Below are 20,944 nucleotides of genomic sequence, written 5' to 3'. Positions count from 1 at the left end.
GTAACACTTAGAGGGACACACTTACATCGGCTCTTAGAGGGATTAGCTGTGTATGAATCAGCCGATAGCGGGAATCTACAAAGCTTCAAACAAGTACAAAACGTCCAGAAATATGGCGGCCAATAAATAAGGAGGGAGATTCCTCTGTATTAGAATCAGGTCTACAGGACAGTATGAACAGCGCAGATTGCCATTGTGGTTGTCATGGCTACGTCCATGGATAAATCTGACCCATTTACCATCTTAAAACGACTCTGTACCCCCTTGTACCTTCGGATAGCTGCTTATAACCCAAGATCTGTCCTGGGGTCGCTCAGCAGGTGAAGCAGTTATTGTCCTAACAAACAACTTTATACTTGTAGCCCTGTGTCACACTGGGGTGGCCTGGAGTGTCTGTGCCCTTGGCCTGCACCGCCCTCTCCGTCCCTCCTCTCCACCCTCATCATCATTAACGCCCCAGGCAGGATTTCTCAGGGGGCGTGGCCTGCTGCTGGATGGGGTAGGACGTGTCTGACCGGAGCTCCTGCCTGAACCACTCTTACAAGCGACTACTGGACCCGAACTGCTTCACTTTCTGACCCAAACTGTTGGGGATCCTACACAGACGATGGCCGGACCACAGAGGAAGACTAAATTTAAGTCTACAGTCGGGAAATCGACCGCTTTCTTCCCCTACGCGGATAGCCAAGATGGCGCCAGCCCGGGAGAAGGTAGCTGCGACACAGTAGCTGAGAACTCCTCGGCGGCAGCTACAAAAGCCATTATGACTATCGGAGGAAGGTTTGCACCACTTTTAACTTCTGGGGAGGACGAGGAAGAAGATTTGCACCACAATATGATAACTGCAGATCCCGATAGAGGCGCTGAGGCAAAAAGAACGGTCTGAGACTCGGGACTCCCGTTCTCCCCTCACGACGCCTACAATGGCTGACCCTCCTGATCAAGAACCTGGGGGCTCTACAGAAGGCATAGACTTGGATTAAGCCACAGATGGGTCCGACTCCATGACTGACTGTTTCGATGCTATGCCGACAAAAGGCCTTCCCGTTACAGACTCAACAATGAAAGATATGCTTATGATATTTAGAGAATCACTGGAATCCAGAAGGGAAAGAGCTTTACAGCCGATGAAACAGGAAATAACCAAATGGCCGCACTGACCATCTGGAGGCAAAAACTGGTGAACTGGTTGCAGGCAGGATTTCTCCTATTCATCACTTGTCTGAACACTGCACATGGGCCTTAACTAACCAGCACACGTGCAGTGTTCAGACAGTGATGAGGATGGACGCCCGGGGACACAGAGGATGGACGGACGCCCGGGGGACACAGAGGATGGACGGACGCCCGGGGGACACAGAGAAGGACAGATTCCCAGGGGACACAGAGAAGGACAGATTCCCGGGGGACACAGAGAAGGACAGATTCCCGGGGGACACAGAGAAGGACAGATTCCCGGGGGACACAGAGGAGAATAGATTCCTGGGGGACACAGAGGATGGACGGACACCCGGGGGACACAGAAAAGGACAGACGCCCGGGGACACAGAGGATGGACGGACGCCCGGGGGACACAGAGAAGGACGGATGCCCAGGGGACACAGAGGAGGATGGATTCCCGGGGACACAGAGGAGGACGGATGCTCGGGGACACAGAGGAGGACAAACGCCCGGGGACACAGAGGAGGACAAACGCCCGGGGACACAGAGGAGGACAAACGCCCGGGGACACAGAGGAGGACAAACGCCCGGGGACACAGAGGAGGACAAACGACCGGGGACACAGAGGAGGACAAACGCCCGGGGACACAGAGGAGGACAAACGCCCGGGGACACAGAGGAGGACAAACGCCCGGGGACACAGAGGAGGACAAACGCCCGGGGACACAGAGGAGGACAAACGCCCGGGGACACAGAGGAGGACAAACGCCCGGGGACACAGAGGAGGACAAACGCCCGGGGACACAGAGGAGGACAAACGCCCGGGGACACAGAGGAGGACAAACGCCCCGGGGACACAGAGGAGGACAAACGCCCGGGACACAGAGGAGGACAAACGCCCGGGGACACAGAGGAGGACAAACGCCCGGGGACACAGAGGAGGACAAACGCCCGGGGACACAGAGGAGGACAAACGCCCGGGGACACAGAGGAGGACAAACGCCCGGGGACACAGAGGAGGACAAACGCCCGGGGACACAGAGGAGGACAAACGCCCGGGGACACAGAGGAGGACAAACGCCCGGGACACAGAGGAGGACAAACGCCCGGGGACACAGAGGAGGATGGATGCCCCGGGGACACAGAGGAGGATGGATGCCCCGGGGACACAGAGGAGGATGGATGCCCCGGGGACACAGAGGAGGATGGATGCCCCGGGGACACAGAGGAGGATGGATGCCCCGGGGACACAGAGGAGGATGGATGCCCCGGGGACACAGAGGAGGATGGATGCCCCGGGGACACAGAGGAGGATGGATGCCCCGGGGGCACAGAGGAGGATGGATGCCCCGGGGGCACAGAGGAGGATGGATGCCCCGGGGACACAGAGGAGGATGGATGCTCCGGGGACACAGAGGAGGATGGATGCTCGGAGACACAGAGGAGGATGGATGCCCCGGGGACACAGAGGAGGATGGATGCCCCGGGGACACAGAGGAGGATGGATGCTCGGAGACACAGAGTAGGTTGGTTCCCCCGGGGGCACAGAGGAGGATGGATGCTCGGAGACACAGAGTAGGTTGGTTCCCCCGGGGGCACAGAGGAGGATGGACACCCGGGGACACAGAGGAGGATGGACGCCCTGGGGGCACAGAGGAGGATGGATGCCCCGGGGACACAGAGGAGGATGGATGCCCCGGGGGCACAGAGGAGGATGGATGCTCGGAGACACAGAGGAGGATGGATGCTCGGAGACACAGAGTAGGTTGGTTCCCCCGGGGACACAGAGGAGGATGGATGCTCGGAGACACAGAGTAGGTTGGTTCCCCCGGGGGCACAGAGGAGGATGGATGCCCCTGGGACACAGAGGCGGAAAATGGTTAGAGAAAACAACTAAGGGAAAGGGACAGACTACACATTATTAACTTTTCCAATCAGAATTGAATCTCACAAATTATATTTCTTGTAGCAGAATTTACACTGTTACCAAACAGAAAACTTCACCCAGAGATGAACACAGAGCAGGATAAGGATTTACATTCAAAAGCCCCTTATTTGATTCCATTTCAAGAGGAAACCAAGTAAAAGTGTGAATTTATTAGACATTTTATATTAGAGCAACGCGCGAATCTTCCTGCAGGGGAATCGTAATATTCTTATAATAAATCTACAGCTTGTTATTAGCAGAACTGACTTATCTACCAACAACTACAATTCAGTGCATGAAAATACAGCATAGCCATAGGGAATTCCCTTCATTGCTCCAAAATCCAAATTAACAGGAGATGTGGTATAACGTATATTTGCAATTTAAGTTATTTTTTTGTTATCATGCTATATAAGAGGAGATTGGACCTGGATACAGTAAGTATAGCTGTTATATAGCAGGAGACTGGACCTGGATACAGTAAGTATAGCTGTTATATAGGAGACTGGACCTGGATACAGTAAGTATAGCTGTCATATATGAGACTGGACCTGGATACAGTAAGTATAGCTGTTATATAGCTGCCTTTAGGAGACTGGACCTGGATACAGTAAGTATAGCTGGTATATAGCTGCCTTCAGGAGACTGGACCTGGATACAGTAAGTATAGCTGTTATATAGGAGACTGGACCTGGATACAGTAAGTATAGCTGTTATATAGCAGGAGACTGGACCTGGATACAGTAAGTATAGCTGTTATATAGCAGTCAGGAGACTGGACCTGGATACAGTAAGTATAGCTGTTATATAGCAGTCAGGAGACTGGACCTGGATACAGTAAGTATAGCTGGTATATAGCTGCCTTCAGGAGACTGGACCTGGATACAGTAAGTATAGCTGTTATATAGGAGACTGGACCTGGATACAGTAAGTATAGCTGTTATATAGCAGGAGACTGGACCTGGATACAGTAAGTATAGCTGTTATATAGGAGACTGGACCTGGATACAGTAAGTATAGCTGTCATATATGAGACTGGAGCTGGATACAGTAAGTATAGCTGTTATATAGCTGCCTTCAGGAGACTGGACCTGGATACAGTAAGTATAGCTGTTATATAGCTGCCTTCAGGAGACTGGACCTGGATACAGTAAGTATAGCTGTTATATAGCTGCCTTCAGGAGACTGGACCTGGATACAGTAAGTATAGCTGGTATATAGCAGCCTTCAGGAGACTGAAGCTGGATACAGTAAGTATAGCTGGTATGTAGCAGCCTTCAGGAGGCTAAACCTGGATACAGTAAGTATAGCTGGTATATAGCAGCCTTCAGGAGACTGGACCTGGATACAGTAAGTATAGCTGTTATATAGGAGACTGGACCTGGATACAGTAAGTATAGCTGTTATATAGCAGGAGACTGGACCTGGATACAGTAAGTATAGCTGTTATATAGGAGACTGGACCTGGATACTGTAAGTATAGCTGTCATATATGAGACTGGAGCTGGATACAGTAAGTATAGCTGTTATATAGCTGCCTTCAGGAGACTGGACCTGGATACATTAAGTATAGCTGTTATATAGCAGCCTTCAGGAGACTGGACCTGGATACAGTAAGTACAGCTGTTATATAGCTGCCTTCAGGAGACTGGACCTGGATACAGTAAGTATAGCTGTTATATAGAAGCCTTCAGGAGACTGGACCTGGATACAGTAAGTTTAGCTGTTATATAGCTGCCTTTAGGAGACTGGACCTGGATACAGTAAGTATAGCTGTTATATAGCTGCCTTCAGGAGACTGGACCTGGATACAGTAAGTATAGCTGGTATATAGCTGCCTTCAGGAGACTGGACCTGGATACAGTAAGTATAACTGTTATATAGCTGCCTTCAGGAGACTGGACCTGGATACAGTAAGTATAGCTGTTATATAGCAGGAGACTGGACCTGGATACAGTAAGTATAGCTGTTATATAGCAGCCTTCAGGAGACTGGACCTGGATACAGTAAGTATAGCTGGTATGTAGCAGCCTTCGGGAGGCTGAACCTGGATACAGTAAGTATAGCTGTTATATAGCAGTCAGGAGACTGGACCTGGATACAGTAAGTATAGCTGGTATATAGCAGCCTTCAGGAGGCTGGACCTGGATACAGTAAGTATAGCTGTTATATAGCAGTCAGGAGACTGGACCTGGATACAGTAAGTATAGCTGGTATATAGCAGCCTTCAGGAGACTGGACCTGGATACAGTAAGTATAGCTGTTATATAGCTTCCTTCAGGAGACTGGACCTGGATACAGTAAGTATAGCTGTTATATAGCTGCCTTCAGAAGACTGGACCTGCATGGAGATTGCTGAGCATCGTACTCTCACCAACCGTACCTCCCTATGTGGACCTGCATCTATCCCAGCCAGACCTGAAGAACAGGCGGGCAATGACATCGAGAGGTAGACCCTATAAGTAGCTGAAACAAATAGAAAACGGCATATACAAACCGGGAGGGACTTCTAGAATTTATGGGCTTTTACCAAATCTACGAAATGTTCCTCATTTTATTTTTTCAATAAATTTTAACATTTAGGGTGGAATTGTGCTTGGATGTTAGAGGATTTCTACTTACGCACACAAGAAGAATAGGTAGGATCCGGAACAAAGCCGTGCTTACAGGTGCATCGAAAGCTGCCCATAGTGTTCAAGCATTCTCCATTGGGACAGACACCTTGCATGTAGCATTCATTAATATCTGCCAAGAAGAATATAGACAATGAGACATCTGATAGAGAGGAGTCTATGGCGGAACAAGACTGGAAGGACTAAGTAACAGGGCCGCTTCATTATATCAGTAAACACATAACTCATAAATGAGACCACATTATTAGATGGCGTCCTCCTTCTGTCACATGGTTTACATGTCTGCAATGCTGCCCGTCCACAAAACGAAAGGTCACAGAAGAGTATCTAGGAGCATCCCCGTGTCTAGGAGCACCCCTGTATCTACGAGCACCCCTGTACCTACGAGCCCCCCTGAATCTAAGAGCACCCCCGTATCTAAGAGCAGCCCCTGTATCTAAGAGTCCCCCTCTATCTAGGAGCACCCCCTGTATATATGAGCCCCCCCGTATCTAGGAGCACCCCGTATCTAGGAGCACCCCTGTATCTAGGAGCACTCCTGTATCTAGGAGCACCCCTGTATCTTGGAGCAGCCCTGTATCTTGGAGCAGCCCTGTATCTTGGAGCAGCCCTGTATCTTGGAGCCCCCCGTATCTAGGAGCACCCCGTATCTAGGAGCACCCCTGTATCTAGGAGCACTCCTGTATCTAGGAGCACCCCTGTATCTTGGAGCACCCCCGTATATATGAGTCCCCCTGTATCTAGGAGCACCCCTGTATCTAGGAGCACCCCGTATATATGAGTCCCCCTGTATCTAGGAGCACCCCTGTATCTAGGAGCACCCCGTATCTAGGAGCACTCCTGTATCTAGGAGCACCCCTGTATCTAGGAGCACCCCTGTATCTAGGAGCACCCCTGTATCTAGGAGCACTCCTGTATCTAGGAGCACCCCTGTATCTTGGAGCAGCCCTGTATCTTGGAGCAGCCCTGTATCTTGGAGCACCCCCGTATATATGAGTCCCCCTGTATCTAGGAGCACCCCTGTATCTAGGAGCACCCCTGTATCTTGGAGCACCCCTGTATCTTGGAGCAGCCCTGTATCTTGGAGCAGCCCTGTATCTTGGAGCACCCCCGTATATATGAGTCCCCCTGTATCTAGGAGCACCCCTGTATCTAGGAGCACCCCGTATATATGAGTCCCCCTGTATTTAGGAGCACCCCCGTATATATATGAGCCGTATGAGCTGTATCTAGGAGCGCTCCCGAATCTAAGAGCGCCCCCCAATCTAAGAGCGCCCCCGTATCTAAGAGCGCCCCCGTATCTAAGAGCGCTCCCGTATCTAAGAGCGCCCCCGTATCTAAGAGCGCCCCGAATCTAGGAGCACCCCCGTATCTAGGAGCACCCCCGTATCTATGAATTTCCAGCTGAAGCATGGCGCCATCCCTGGTCACTATAGCAGTACTGCAGGGCTCTGGGAGACATTAAAGGGATTGTTCACCCAAAAAAATTTTCTTGCAAATCAACTGATGCCAGAAAGTTATAGATTTGTAAATTAAAATCTCTCCTGCTCTGGACAGTTCCTGACATGGACAGAGGTGGCAGCAGAGAGCACTGTGTCAGACTGGAGAGAATAAACCACTTTCTGCAGGACATACAGCAGCTGATAAGTACTGGGAGACTGGAGATTGTTATATAAATGTAAATGACAAATCTCAGGCCTTTTCTGGGTTCAGTTGATTTAAAAGAAAAAAAAATTGGGTAACAACCCCTGATAGAACAAAAAGTTTTATTTTTAACAAAAAGTTTTATTTTTAACGGGATCTTACCAACTCCACCCCCATCTTCATCCTGTTTCAGTAATCCCATAGAAGTAAATGGGAGGTGAGGAGACCATACGGCGCCACAAGCTACACTAATATCTATGGGAGGCAGAGAAAAGATGGAACACAGCCAGACCCCTGTCACACAGCCAGACCCCTGTCACACAGCCAGACCCCCCCCTCACACAGCCAGACCCCCCCCCCCGTCACACAGCCAGACCCCCCCTCACACAGCCAGACCCCCCCCCCCCGTCACACAGCCAGACCCCCCCGTCACACAGCCAGACCCCCCGTCACACAGCCAGACCCCCCCTCACACAGCCAGACCCCCCCCTCACACAGCCAGACCCCCCCTCACACAGCCAGACCCCCCCCGTCACACAGCCAGACCCCCCGTCACACAGCCAGACCCCCCGTCACACAGCCAGACCCCCCGTCACACAGCCAGACCCCCCGTCACACAGCCAGACCCCCCGTCACACAGCCAGACCCCCCGTCACACAGCCAGACCCCCCGTCACACAGCCAGACCCCCTGTCAGACAGCCTGACCCCCACTCTATCCTGTCTGGGATCTGAATACCCCTATAAGCCTCCCCTATGACCCTGTATCCCTATGTTAGAGCGGCTGGCACGGCTTACCCTGGCAGAATGTGGCGTTCAGACGCTTGTAACCTTGTGGACACTCCATGTACTGGGCTGCAAGAGAAAAGAAAAGCGGTAACACTGGGACCTGGCACACACGGCTCCTCCGCACTGTTACCCGCTACTATCACACAGATCAGGTTTTTGTATTATTTCCGGCTCCTGTGATTTTCACCTAATTTTGGTTCATGAAATCTATCAAAAACGAGAATTTACCTATAAACGTCACGCCAGAGATAACTGATGGACAGAGAGGACAGGAGAGACATAACTGATGGACAGAGAGGACGGGAGAGACATAACTGATGGACAGAGAGAGGACGGGAGAGACATAACTGATGGACGGAGAGAGGACAGGAGAGACGTAACTGATGGACAGAGAGGACAGGAGAGACATAACTGATGGACAGAGAGGACGGGAGAGACATAACTGATGGACAGAGAGGACAGGAGAGACATAACTGATGGACAGAGAGGACGGGAGAGACATAACTGATGGACAGAGAGGACAGGAGAGACATAACTGATGGACGGAGAGAGGACAGGAGAGACATAACTGATGGACAGAGAGGACAGGAGAGACATGACTGATGGACAGAGAGGACAGGAGAGACATAACTGATGGACAGAGAGGACGGGAGAGACATAACTGATGGACAGAGAGGACAGGAGAGACATAACTGATGGACGGAGAGAGGCCAGGAGAGACATAACTGATGGACAGAGAGGACAGGAGAGACATAACTGATGGACAGAGAGGACGGGAGAGACATAACTGATGGACAGAGAGGACAGGAGAGACATAACTGATGGACAGAGAGGACGGGAGAGACATAACTGATGGACAGAGAGGACGGGAGAGACATAACTGATGGACAGAGAGAGGACAGGAGAGACATGACTGATGGACGGAGAGAGGACAGGAGAGACATAACTGATGGACGGAGAGAGGACAGGAGAGACATAACTGATGGACAGAGAGAGGACAGGAGAGACATAACTGATGGACAGAGAGGACAGGAGAGACATGACTGATGGACGGAGAGGACAGGAAAGACATAACTGATGGACGGAGAGAGGACAGGAGAGACATAACTGATGGACGGAGAGAGGACAGGAGAGACATAACTGATGGACAGAGAGGACGGGAGAGACATAACTGATGGACAGAGAGAGGACGGGAGAGACATAACTGATGGACGGAGAGGACAGGAGAGACATAACTGATGGTCGGAGAGGACGGGAGAGACATAACTGATGGACAGAGAGGACGGGAGAGACATAACTGATGGACAGAGAGGACAGGAGAGACATGACTGATGGACAGAGAGAGGACAGGAGAGACATAACTGATGGACGGAGAGAGGACAGGAGAGACATGACTGATGGACAGAGAGGACAGGAGAGACATGACTGATGGACAGAGAGGACAGGAGAGACATAACTGATGGACGGAGAGAGGACAGGAGAGACATAACTGATGGACAGAGAGGACAGGAGAGACATAACTGATGGACGGAGAGGACAGGAGAGACATAACTGATGGACAGAGAGGACAGGAGAGACATAACTGATGGACGGAGAGGACAGGAGAGACATGACTGATGGACGGAGAGGACAGGAGAGACATGACTGATGGACGGAGAGGACAGGAGAGACATAACTGATGGACGGAGAGGACAGGAGAGACATAACTGATGGACAGAGAGGACAGGAGAGACATGACTGATGGACGGAGAGAGGACAGGAGAGACATAACTGATGGACAGAGAGGACAGGAGAGACATAACTGATGGACGGAGAGGACAGGAGAGACATAACTGATGGACAGAGAGGACAGGAGAGACATAACTGATGGACGGAGAGAGGACAGGAGAGACATAACTGATGGACAGAGAGGACAGGAGAGACATAACTGATGGACGGAGAGAGGACAGGAGAGACATAACTGATGGACAGAGAGGACAGGAGAGACATAACTGATGGACGGAGAGAGGACAGGAGAGACATAACTGATGGACAGAGAGAGGACAGGAGAGACATAACTGATGGACAGAGAGGACGGGAGAGACATAACTGATGGACAGAGAGGACAGGAGAGACATAACTGATGGACAGAGAGGACGGGAGAGACATAACTGATGGACAGAGAGGACGGGAGAGACATAACTGATGGACGGAGAGAGGACAGGAGAGACATAACTGATGGACGGAGAGAGGACAGGAGAGACATAACTGATGGACAGAGAGGACGGGAGAGACATAACTGATGGACAGAGAGGACAGGAGAGACATAACTGATGGACAGAGAGGACAGGAGAGACATAACTGATGGACAGAGAGGACAGGAGAGACATAACTGATGGACGGAGAGAGGACAGGAGAGACATAACTGATGGACGGAGAGAGGACAGGAGAGACATGACTGATGGACAGAGAGAGGACAGGAGAGACATGACTGATGGACAGAGAGGACGGGAGAGACATAACTGATGGACAGAGAGGACAGGAGAGACATAACTGATGGACAGAGAGGACAGGAGAGACATAACTGATGGACGGAGAGAGGACAGGAGAGACATAACTGATGGACAGAGAGGACAGGAGAGACATAACTGATGGACAGAGAGAGGACAGGAGAGACATAACTGATGGACGGAGAGGACAGGAGAGACATGACTGATGGACAGAGAGAGGACAGGAGAGACATAACTGATGGACGGAGAGAGGACAGGAGAGACATACAGTAACTGATGGACAGAGAGGACAGGAGAGACATGACTGATGGACGGATGATTGTTGGGGCGTCAGGTATTGCAGGTATATGGGGGTCACAGAATAACCAACCAGCTCATTATAGAGAAGTCTATAGACAATGTAGACGTGACTGACACAGAAATCGGTGGGTTTCCCTCTCGCCCCGGCGATCAGACGGTCCCATCACCTGCACAGTCTGGTAGGTTTGTACAGTAATTCGCTTCTTTTTATTATAAACTTCAAAAGATTTTCCGGGAAACTTCAAGACTTTCAGAAACACTTGAACATGTTCTGAAGCCAAGCCTTGTGATTGTTAGAGACATGTACCCTGCGGAGACTGCTGGCAGATGACTGCCGAGCAACGGCCGTGTCCTGACTGGAAACTCACAGAACAGGAACCTGCAGGGAATGTGCAGAAATAACAGACGCCGCTGCGCTGGGACAGAGAGATGGAGGATTCTAATGAGAAATAAGTCGGAGAGTGAAGGAGCGTCCGAGACACACACCGGACGTGATTCACTCTCAGGGGGAAAGTGACTGCTTATTAACGCTGAACATGAGTAATTCTCAGAGTCACGGTGAGTCAGGATAGTATGGGATGAATCAGCGGCCGTCACTCACCATCGCCCCCTCTGACAGAACAATCTTCTATCACAAGGAGGGATAAAAGAAAGAAGCAGAAGAACTACTTGTTCTGGAATTCCAGAGTTTACAGATAGACGCAATCTACGCGGAGAGCGAAGGAGCGAAGGAGGGGAGAAGTGGAAGAGAGAAGGAGCGGAGGAGCAAAGCAGCGGAGGAGAGAAGGAGCGGAGGAGGAGAGAAGGTGCGGAGGAGGGGAGAAGTGGAAGAGAGAAGGAGGGGAGGAGCAAAGCAGCGGAGGAGGAGAGAAGGTGCGGAGGAGGAGAGAAGGTGCGGAGGAGGGGAGAAGTGGAGGAGAGAAGGAGCGGAGGAGCAGAGGAGAGAAGGTGCGGAGGAGGGGAGAAGTGGAGGAGAGAAGGAGCGGAGGAGCAGAGGAGAGAAGGTGCGGAGGAGGGGAGAAGTGGAGGAGAGAAGGAGCGGAGGAGCAGAGGAGAGAAGGAGCAGAGGAGGGGAGAAGTGGAAGGGCCCTTGCACACTGAGCAATTCTCGAGGAATTGTAGCTGAAAAATTTCTGCTTGAAATTCCTCGCCTATTCTGCTCTGGCGGAATTCGAGCGGAATTCGAGCGGAAATCAAGCGGAATGCAAGCGGAATTACCAGCAGAATTCAAACCCCATTGACTTCTATAGGATTCCTCTAGCGGAATCCGCCCAAAGAATTGACATGTACATTCTTTGGGCGGAATGCGGATTCTGCGCGGAATTCCGGACGGAAATTTACTCTGTGTGCACGGGCAGTCGGAAATCCCATTGTTCTCTATGGAAAGAGCAATGTTGCATTTACACGGGCGGAATTCCACGCGGATTCCGCCCGCTTTTTATGGCGGAATTCGGGCAGAATTCCGCTAGAATTGCTCCGTGTGCACATACCCTAAGAGTGGAGGAGCAAAGGAGTGGAGGAGTGGAGGAGCAGAGGAGCGGAAGAGTGGAGGAGCGGAGGAGAGAAGGAGCGGAGGAGGAGAGAAGGTGCGGAGGAGGGGAGAAGTGGAGGAGAGAAGGAGCGGAGGAGCAGAGGAGAGAAGGAGCGGAGGAGGGGAGAAGTGGAGGAGAGAAGGAGCGGAGGAGCAGAGGAGAGAAGGAGCGGAGGAGGGGAGAAGTGGAAGAGCGGAGGAGCAAAGCAGCGGAGGAGTGAAGGAGCAGAGGAGCGGAGGAGTGGAGGAAAGGAGGAGCAGAGGAGCGGAGGAGCAAAGCAGCGGAGGAGTGGAGGAGCAGAGGAGCAAAGCGGAGGAGTGGAGGAGCAGAGGAGCAGAGGAGTGGAGGAGCAAAGGAGCAAAGAAGCGGAGGAGTGGAGGAGCGGAGGAGCGGAGGAGCAGAGGAGCAAAGAAGCGGAGGAGAGAAGGAGCAAAGGAGCGGAAGAGCGGAGGAGCGGTGCAGTGACATCACGTATCACCTGTTACTCTAAGGCTGCAGTCACAAGTCAAGTAGAATCACTATAGCAGGCTCACTGTATGGCCGTTACATTATACATGGTGAGCGGTTAGCAGCATGGCCGTTACATTATACATGGTGAGCGGTTAGCAGCATGGCCGTTACATTATACATGGTGAGCGGTTAGCAGCATGGCCGTTACGTTATACATGGTGAGCGGTTAGCAGCATGGCCGTTACGTTATACATGGTGAGCGGTTAGCAGCATGGCCGTTACGTTATACATGGTGAGCGGTTAGCCGCATGGCCGTTACGTTATACATGGTGAGCGGTTAGCAGCATGGCCGTTACGTTATACATGGTGAGCGGTTAGCAGCATGGCCGTTACGTTATACATGGTGAGCGGTTAGCAGCATGGCCGTTACATTATACATGGTGAGCGGTTAGCAGCATGGCCGTTACGTTATACATGGTGAGCGGTTAGCAGCATGGCCGTTACGTTATACATGGTGAGCGGTTAGCAGCATGGCCGTTACATTATACATGGTGAGCGGTTAGCAGCATGGCCGTTACATTATACATGGTGAGCGGTTAGCAGCATGGCCGTTCCGTTATACATGGTGAGCGGCTAGCAGCACGGCCATTACGTTATACATGGTGAGCGGCTAGCAGCATGGCCGTTACTGTACATTGTCCGTTCCTGTACAAACATTTGGTGTAGCAACCGGGTGGGACATAAGGGGCTACGTATCGGGGGGGGGGTCTGGTGATCACCCCCTTGGCCGCGGGCTTCCTTCCCTGGAGGGTCATCCGGCTATTCCCGAGTTTTGAGGCTCCACGGACATTGATGAACGTTTATTCCAAATTTCACATTAAGCCCCTAATAATAACTGTGATGCCGGTGACTCCTCAGGACGTCGCTTTATATCTCCCCCTAGTTTTCCTTCCTGATAATGCGGTGAAGCAGTTAGTGACACTGCGGCCCCCTCGGTTCTGGGCTGGGATGGTGGTCTTTAGCTGGTGACCCCCTCCCTCCGCACATAACCCTGCTCATTACGGCCATGTAGTTCTTCCCATTTGTTTTCATGGGACCTGAGGAGGCTTCTCCATCTTTGTCCTCGTGTATTGGCGGCTGTCACTTGGCTTTGTTTGGCGGTTCCTCTTCCTCGCTGAGTCTAAGACGGCCGATATGTGGCACCTTTTACCATCGATATAGATTAGGACCCTCCTCCGACGTCTCTAGGAGGTGAGAGGCTTATAAAGGATGTGTGGTCCCGGGGGGTCTCCACCTGTATATTACGGCTTACACAGAAGAACGTGGGATACTCAGGGGTTGGGAGATTGCACATGATGTACATCGGAGGCTTCTATAGCCATGGCGGTCTGGAATGTTCTAAGCTACTTAAAGGCACAGTAGTCACCTCAGTGTAAGTAACTCTCTGGAATTCTGACAAATCAAATATAATATAGAAAATAATAAAGAAAATGATTTGTGAACGATTGTTGGAGAAATTTCTTGAGTCACTTACAAAAAAGATATAAAACCCACTAAAACCAATAGCACAATGGCATAAAATCAGCAGAAAGGCTGCAGAACCTCGCTGCATGGAACCTTCCGGCTTCTACTTACTCGCTTTCTTTGGACACTTCGTACATTTGCCGAAGCCCCAGGAGGTGCCCACCGTCCCGCAGCAATCTTCTTGCTTGGAGAGTCCCGGGAGCGGCTTCCCACACTACAAGAGAAAACAAAGCCGTCAGGTGAGCGCCATTCAGGGCTGCCCTATTATAAGATATCCGAACAGAATTGGTTGTATCAGAATATGTGTGGACAAAGCGGCTGATTTAGTTATAGTGACTGAGGAAAGGCTCTAACAGCGTCTCACACCAACCACAGCACGCTATCCGGCTGCTGACACCCCTGGTCACAAAAAAAACATTTCTTTTAAATCAACTGGTGTCAGAAAGTTATTTAAATTTGTAATTTACTTCTATTAAAAAAACCTCCAGTCTTCCAGTACTTATCAGCTGCTGTATGTCCTGCAGGAAGTGGTGTATTCTCTCCAGTGTGAGGGTGGGTTCATAGTGAGGAATTCTCGCGGAATTCCGCAGTATGCCCGCGCACGGCCGTGCCTTTCCGTCGGCTCCATAGACACCATTCTATGGGCCGGCGTATTCAGCTATCCGCCGAAAGAAGTGACATGTCACAGATATGCGGTTAGTGCAGGTCCATGACAGTAACGGATATGCTGTTAGTGCGGGTCCATGACAGTAACGGATATGCTGTTAGTGCGGGTCCATGACAGTAACGGATATGCTGTTAGTGCAGGTCCATGACAGTAACGGATATGCTGTTAGTGCGGGTCCATGACAGTAACGGATATGCTGTTAGTGCGGGTCCATGACAGTAACGGATATGCTGTTAGTGCGGTCCATGACAGTAACGGATATGCTGTTAGTGCAGGTCCATGACAGTAACGGATATGCTGTTAGTGCGGGTCCATGACAGTAACGGATATGCTGTTAGTGCGGGTCCATGACAGTAAGGGATATGCTGTTAGTGCAGGTCTATGACAGTAACGGATATGCTGTTAGTGCGGGTCCATGACAGTAACGGATATGCTGTTAGTGCAGGTCCATGACAGTAAGAGATATGCTGTTAGTGCGGGTCCATGACAGTAACGGATATGCTGTTAGTGCGGATCCATGACAGTAACGGATATGCTGTTAGTGCAGGTCTATGACAGTAACGGATATGCTGTTAGTGCGGGTCCATGACAGTAACGGATATGCTGTTAGTGCGGGTCCATGACAGTAAGAGATATGCTGTTAGTGCGGATCCATGACAGTAACGGATATGCTGTTAGTGTGGGTCCATGACAGTAACGGATATGCTGTTAGTGCGGGTCCATGACAGTAACGGATATGCTGTTAGTGCAGGTCCATGACAGTAACGGATATGCTGTTAGTGCAGGTCCATGACAGTAACGGATATGCTGTTAGTGCGGGTCCATGACAGTAACGGATATGCTGTTAGTGCGGGTCCATGACAGTAAGAGATATGCTGTTAGTGCGGGTCCATGACAGTAAGAGATATGCTGTTAGTGCAGGACTCATAACATAGGCGGCAACGTTCTTTAACCCTCAGGCATAGCAGCTGTATATAGGTATATTATTATATCACAGACGTCTCCATACGGCCCCTTAGAGACTCGCTGGTCATGTGAGGATGAGATCTTCTAATAGTCTTAGGACCTTCTATATTTTTCGGCTATGACTACTGTTAGTCATAAACACAGGCCGTCTAGTAGTCTAAGGGCCACACAAATATGTATATAAAGCTTAGAGTAAAAACACTAAACTAAATTACCAAAAATTGTTCTTGTAAAAAAAAACAAAAAAACAGCAAAATGAAATGTGAAAATCACCAAGAGAGCGCAGGACCAAGAGAGCAGGCCCCCAAGAGAGCAGGGCACCAAGAGAGCAGGCCCCCTAGAGAGCAGGGCACCAAGAGAGCAGGCCCACTAGAGAGCAGGGCACCAAGAGAGCAGGCACCAAGAGAGCAGGGCACCAAGAGAGCAGGCCCCCTAGAGAGCAGGGCACCAAGAGAGCAGGGCACCAAGAGAGCAGGGAACCAAGAGAGCAGGGCACAAAGAGAGCAGGCCCCCTAGAGAGCAGGGCACCAAGAGAGCAGGGCACCAAGAGAGCAGGGCACCAAGAAAGCAGGGCACCAAGAGAGCAGGGCACCAAGAGAGCAGGGCACGTAGAGAGCAGGGCACGTAGAGAGCAGGGAACCAAGAGAGCAGGGCACAAGAGAGCAGGGAACCAAGAGAGCAGGGAACCAAGAGAGCAGGGCACCAAGAGAGCAGGGCACCAAGAGAGCAGGGCACGTAGAGAGCAGGGCACGTAGAGAGCAGGGAACCAAGAGAGTAGGGCACAAGAGAGCAGGGAACCAAGAGAGCAGGGCACCTGTGTGTGTGGTGTATAGCATGCTCTGTGTGCGTGGTGCATGCCGTGCTCTGTGTACATGGTGAATGCTGTGAGCTGTGTATATGGTGTATAGAGTGCTCTGTGTGCATACCGTGCTCTGTGTGCATGGTGTAGAGTGCTCTGTGTGTATGCCGTGCTCTGTGTGTATGGTGTAGAGTGCTCTGTGTGTATGCCGTGCTCTGGGTGTATGGTGTATAGCGTGCTGTGTGCAAGTTGTATGCCGTGCTCTGTGTGTAAGTCGTGCTCTGTGTGCATGGTGTATGCCGTGCTCTGTGTGCGTGGTGTATAGTGTGCTCTGTGTGCGTGGTGTATGCTGTACTCTGTGTGCATGGTGTATGCCGTGCTCTGTGTGCATATGCCGTGCTCTGTGTGCAGAGCTCAGCAGTCGTCCCTCATTCTATTCGGCACCTCAGAGAACATTCCGGAGAGTTGTTCTTTGTGGTGCGGAGGCCTGAGGTAACAATGTGCAGCCGGCGGTCACCGCGCCAACCAGACGGTACACAGGAAATAAATCACAGACTGGAAGAAAGGCTGAAAAACCAAAAACCAAATCCACAGCCGCCTGACATTCCTGCAGTGCTACAGCCGCTGCCGCAACGTGACTGACGGCCGGAGGACGGCGACAAGTGTGCAGGAACATGGAGCCTCCCTGCACTGTACACACAGTCACTTAAAGGGGAACATGGAGCCTCCCTGCACTGTACACACAGTCACTTAAAGGGGAACATGGAGCCTCCCTGCACTGTACACACAGTCACTTAAAGGGGAACATGGAGCCTCCCTGCACTGTACACACAGTCACTTAAAGGGGAACATGGAGCCTCCCTGCACTGTACACACAGTCACTTAAAGGGGAACATGGAGCCTCCCTGCACTGTACACACAGTCACTTAAAGGGGAACATGGAGCCTCCCTGCACTGTACACACAGTCACTTAAAGGGGAACATGGAGCCTCCCTGCACTGTCTGGCTTCAGTTCCCTGTACGGCTCAGGAGTCCGGCCTCAGTTCCCTGTACGGCTCAGGAGTCCGGCCTCAGTTCCCTGTACGGCTCAGGAGTCCGGCTTCTGTTCCCTGTACAGCTCAGGAGTCCGGCTTCTGTTCCCTGTACGGCTCCATTCATGAGACCCTTTATTTCCGGGATCAGTGAGGGTCGGAGATGTTGCACATTTAGCCATTACATCTACAATACGAGTCGGGAATACCCCTTTAAATCCCAGAAAGTTGAAGCCTTCCAGAGGTCAGCGTGTGGAATGTTTCGTGATGACTAATCCTTAGGGGTCGCAGGATTTTCTAAGAAAGATGAAATGACAAAAGCCGATGACAATGCCAACAGCTCTCTGGAAATCTTCATCTGACCCTGATGGTGATGAGGCCGCACTCCATGAAACACGCCGTTACGTCTCTTGAGAGTCTTCAGTTTCTTCAACATAAAACTTGGCTTAAGAACTCAGAACATTGCACTAAAATGAGCTCAGTGTCTCCGTGTGCCAGGCACTTCTGTAGCTGCCGCCCCAATGGCTTCATACATATCACACAATTACAGATACCCTACAAGCATGGGCAGCAATATACAGGAGGCAACCCATCGTACAAAGATAAAAAACACGTCAGAGTCACCTGTCCTGTGCCTGCCCAGAGCCGCATCCCGCCGGCTGTTTGCTGAGCTCCCTGCCGGCTCCACCACGACCCACGGATACCCCGCTCAGCCTGTCAGTGATGGGGCAGGACACCGCTGCAGTCACTGAATGGTTGGGCAGGCTAAATGCCACCAGTCTGTGACGTAGACCCTGGAGAAGATGACAGCCGGTGGGGTCCAGGAGCTCCGTGATACAGCACAGGCTCGGGGAGCGGTAAGCATATTGCCCTTTTCTAATTTCATCAGGTGGGTGGAGTCATCAGGTGGGTGGGGCAGGTGTCCCTCCTATGGACTGGCTGCAATGATGTTAGCCCTGCCCCTGAAGGCGGAGCTAATAATGCAGCCCAGTAGAAGCCGTAGCAGTAAGGGCAGCATGACATGGAGGAGAGCAGGATAGCTGCCTTGTTGGAGTCCATCCCTACAAGACAACCACTGTGCCCCACAAGGCGGCTATCAGCCCTGCTCTCCTGGAGCAATAATCTGAGCAGTAAATCCCTTTGCTTTGTGCATCTAGATGGGGAATAACTAACCAGCGTACAGCTGTCCCCATAAAAAGCTTCACTACAGGAGATGGAGTAACCATGCGTCCTGAGCAGAGGCCATGATAAAACCGCATCTTCTTACCTTCTCCATGGCGTACGCCAGCCGGAACCCCAGCTCACCCAATGGGCAAACATCTACATCTGAGCTGGAGCCGGTATAGATATCTGCGCAATTCCTGTGCCAGGCGCAGAGTCGGCCGGCCCTGGTAGGAGGCGTGGGCCTCTTAGTAAGTCCGGCTGGGAACATGGGGGCGGGTTTTATCTAAGATATACGTCCCCTTATACGTATGGCCCTTACATGTAGAGAATAGCTCTGGCACATGCCGAGATCTGTAATAATGGATGCAGGAACAAACACAATGTCCTGTAATCTTGTTGCCCTTTCTGGGGGTGCGAGGGTATTTTTCTATATAGTTCATATTTAACCAGTGATATTAATGAGCTGGCAGTGTAGTCAGGATACGGATAAAGCCAATTATTCATACATGTCATTAATCAGGTGTAAGAACGGTGAGGGCTATAAGAAGGGTAAGAACGGTAAAAAGTGTAAGAAGTGTAAGGACGGTAAGAACTGTAAGAAGTATAAGGACGGTAAGAGGTGTAAGACGTATAAGGACGGTAAGAAGTGTAAGAAGTATAAGGACGGTAATAGGTGTAAGAAGTATAAGGACGGTAAGAAGTGTAAGAAGTATAAGGACGGTAAGAAGTGTAAGAAGTATAAGGACGGTAATAGGTGTAAGAAGTATAAGGACGGTAAGAAGTGTAAGAAGTATAAGGACGGTAAGAGGTGTAAGAAGTATAAGGACGGTAAGAAGTCTAAGAAGTATAAGGACGGTAAGAAGTGTAAGAAGTATAAGGACGGTAAGAGGTGTAAGAAGTATAAGGACGGTAAGAAGTCTAAGAAGTATAAGGACGGTAAGAAGTGTAAGAAGTATAAGGACGGTAAGAGGTGTAAGAAGTATAAGGACGGTAAGAAGTGTAAGAAGTATAAGGACGGTAAGAAGTGTAAGAAGTATAAGGACGGTAAGAAGTGTAAGAAGTATAAGGACGGTAAGAGGTGTAAGAAGTATAAGGACAGTAAGAAGTGTAAGAAGTATAAGGACGGTAATAGGTGTAAGAAGTATAAGGACGGCAAGAAGTGTAAGAAGTATAAGGACGGTAAGAAGTGTAAGAAGTATAAGGACGGTAAGAGGTGTAAGAAGTATAAGGACGGTAAGATGTGTAAGAAGTATAAGAACGGTAATAGGTGTAAGAAGTATAAGGACGGTAAGAAGTGTAAGAAGTATAAGGACAGTAAGAGGTGTAAGAAGTATAAGGACGGTAAGAAGTGTAAGAAGTATAAGGACGGTAATAGGTGTAAGAAGTATAAGGACGGTAAGAAGTGTAAGAAGTATAAGGACGGTAAGAGGTGTAAGACGTATAAGGACGGTAAGAAGTGTAAGAAGTATAAGGACGGTAAGAAGTGTAAGAAGTATAAGGACGGTAAGATGTGTAAGAAGTGTAAGAGGTGTAAGAAGTATAAGAAGGGTAAGAACGGCAAGAAGTATAAGGACGGTAATAGGTGTAAGAAGTATAAGGACGGCAAGAAGTGTAAGAAGTATAAGGACGGTAATAGGTGTAAGAAGTATAAGGACGGCAAGAAGTGTAAGAAGTATAAGGACGGTAATAGGTGTAAGAAGTATAAGGACGGTAATAGGTGTAAGAAGTGTAAGGACGGTGAGGGCTATAAGAAGGGTAAGAACGGCAAGAAGTATAAGGACGGTAAGAGGTGTAAGAAGTATAAGGACGGCAAGAAGTGTAAGACGTATAAGGACGGTAAGAAGTGTAAGAAGTATAAGGACGGTAAGAA

At 50.4% G+C, this 20,944-nt stretch overlaps 1 protein-coding gene across 2 annotated transcripts in view; it reads right to left on the bottom strand.

Annotated features, from left to right (window-relative positions):
* Positions 1-20,944, bottom strand: part of LTBP1 (latent transforming growth factor beta binding protein 1) — a 332,339-nt gene that overhangs the window by 124,564 nt on the left and 186,831 nt on the right. For both annotated transcript variants that reach the window (XM_069954510.1, XM_069954509.1), the window contains 3 exons: positions 14,559-14,661; positions 8,162-8,218; positions 5,711-5,833 (listed from right to left, as the gene is read on the bottom strand). In XM_069954510.1, the coding sequence (XP_069810611.1) occupies positions 5,711-5,833; positions 8,162-8,218; positions 14,559-14,661 (283 nt within the window). The remainder of the gene's footprint in view (positions 1-5,710; positions 5,834-8,161; positions 8,219-14,558; positions 14,662-20,944) is intronic.

The sequence above is a fragment of the Dendropsophus ebraccatus genome, chromosome 15, assembly GCF_027789765.1.
Source record: "Dendropsophus ebraccatus isolate aDenEbr1 chromosome 15, aDenEbr1.pat, whole genome shotgun sequence".
NCBI lineage: Eukaryota > Metazoa > Chordata > Amphibia > Anura > Hylidae > Dendropsophus > Dendropsophus ebraccatus.
Note: the sequence above shows the minus strand (reverse complement) of the source record. Positions and strands in the feature narration are given on the sequence as shown.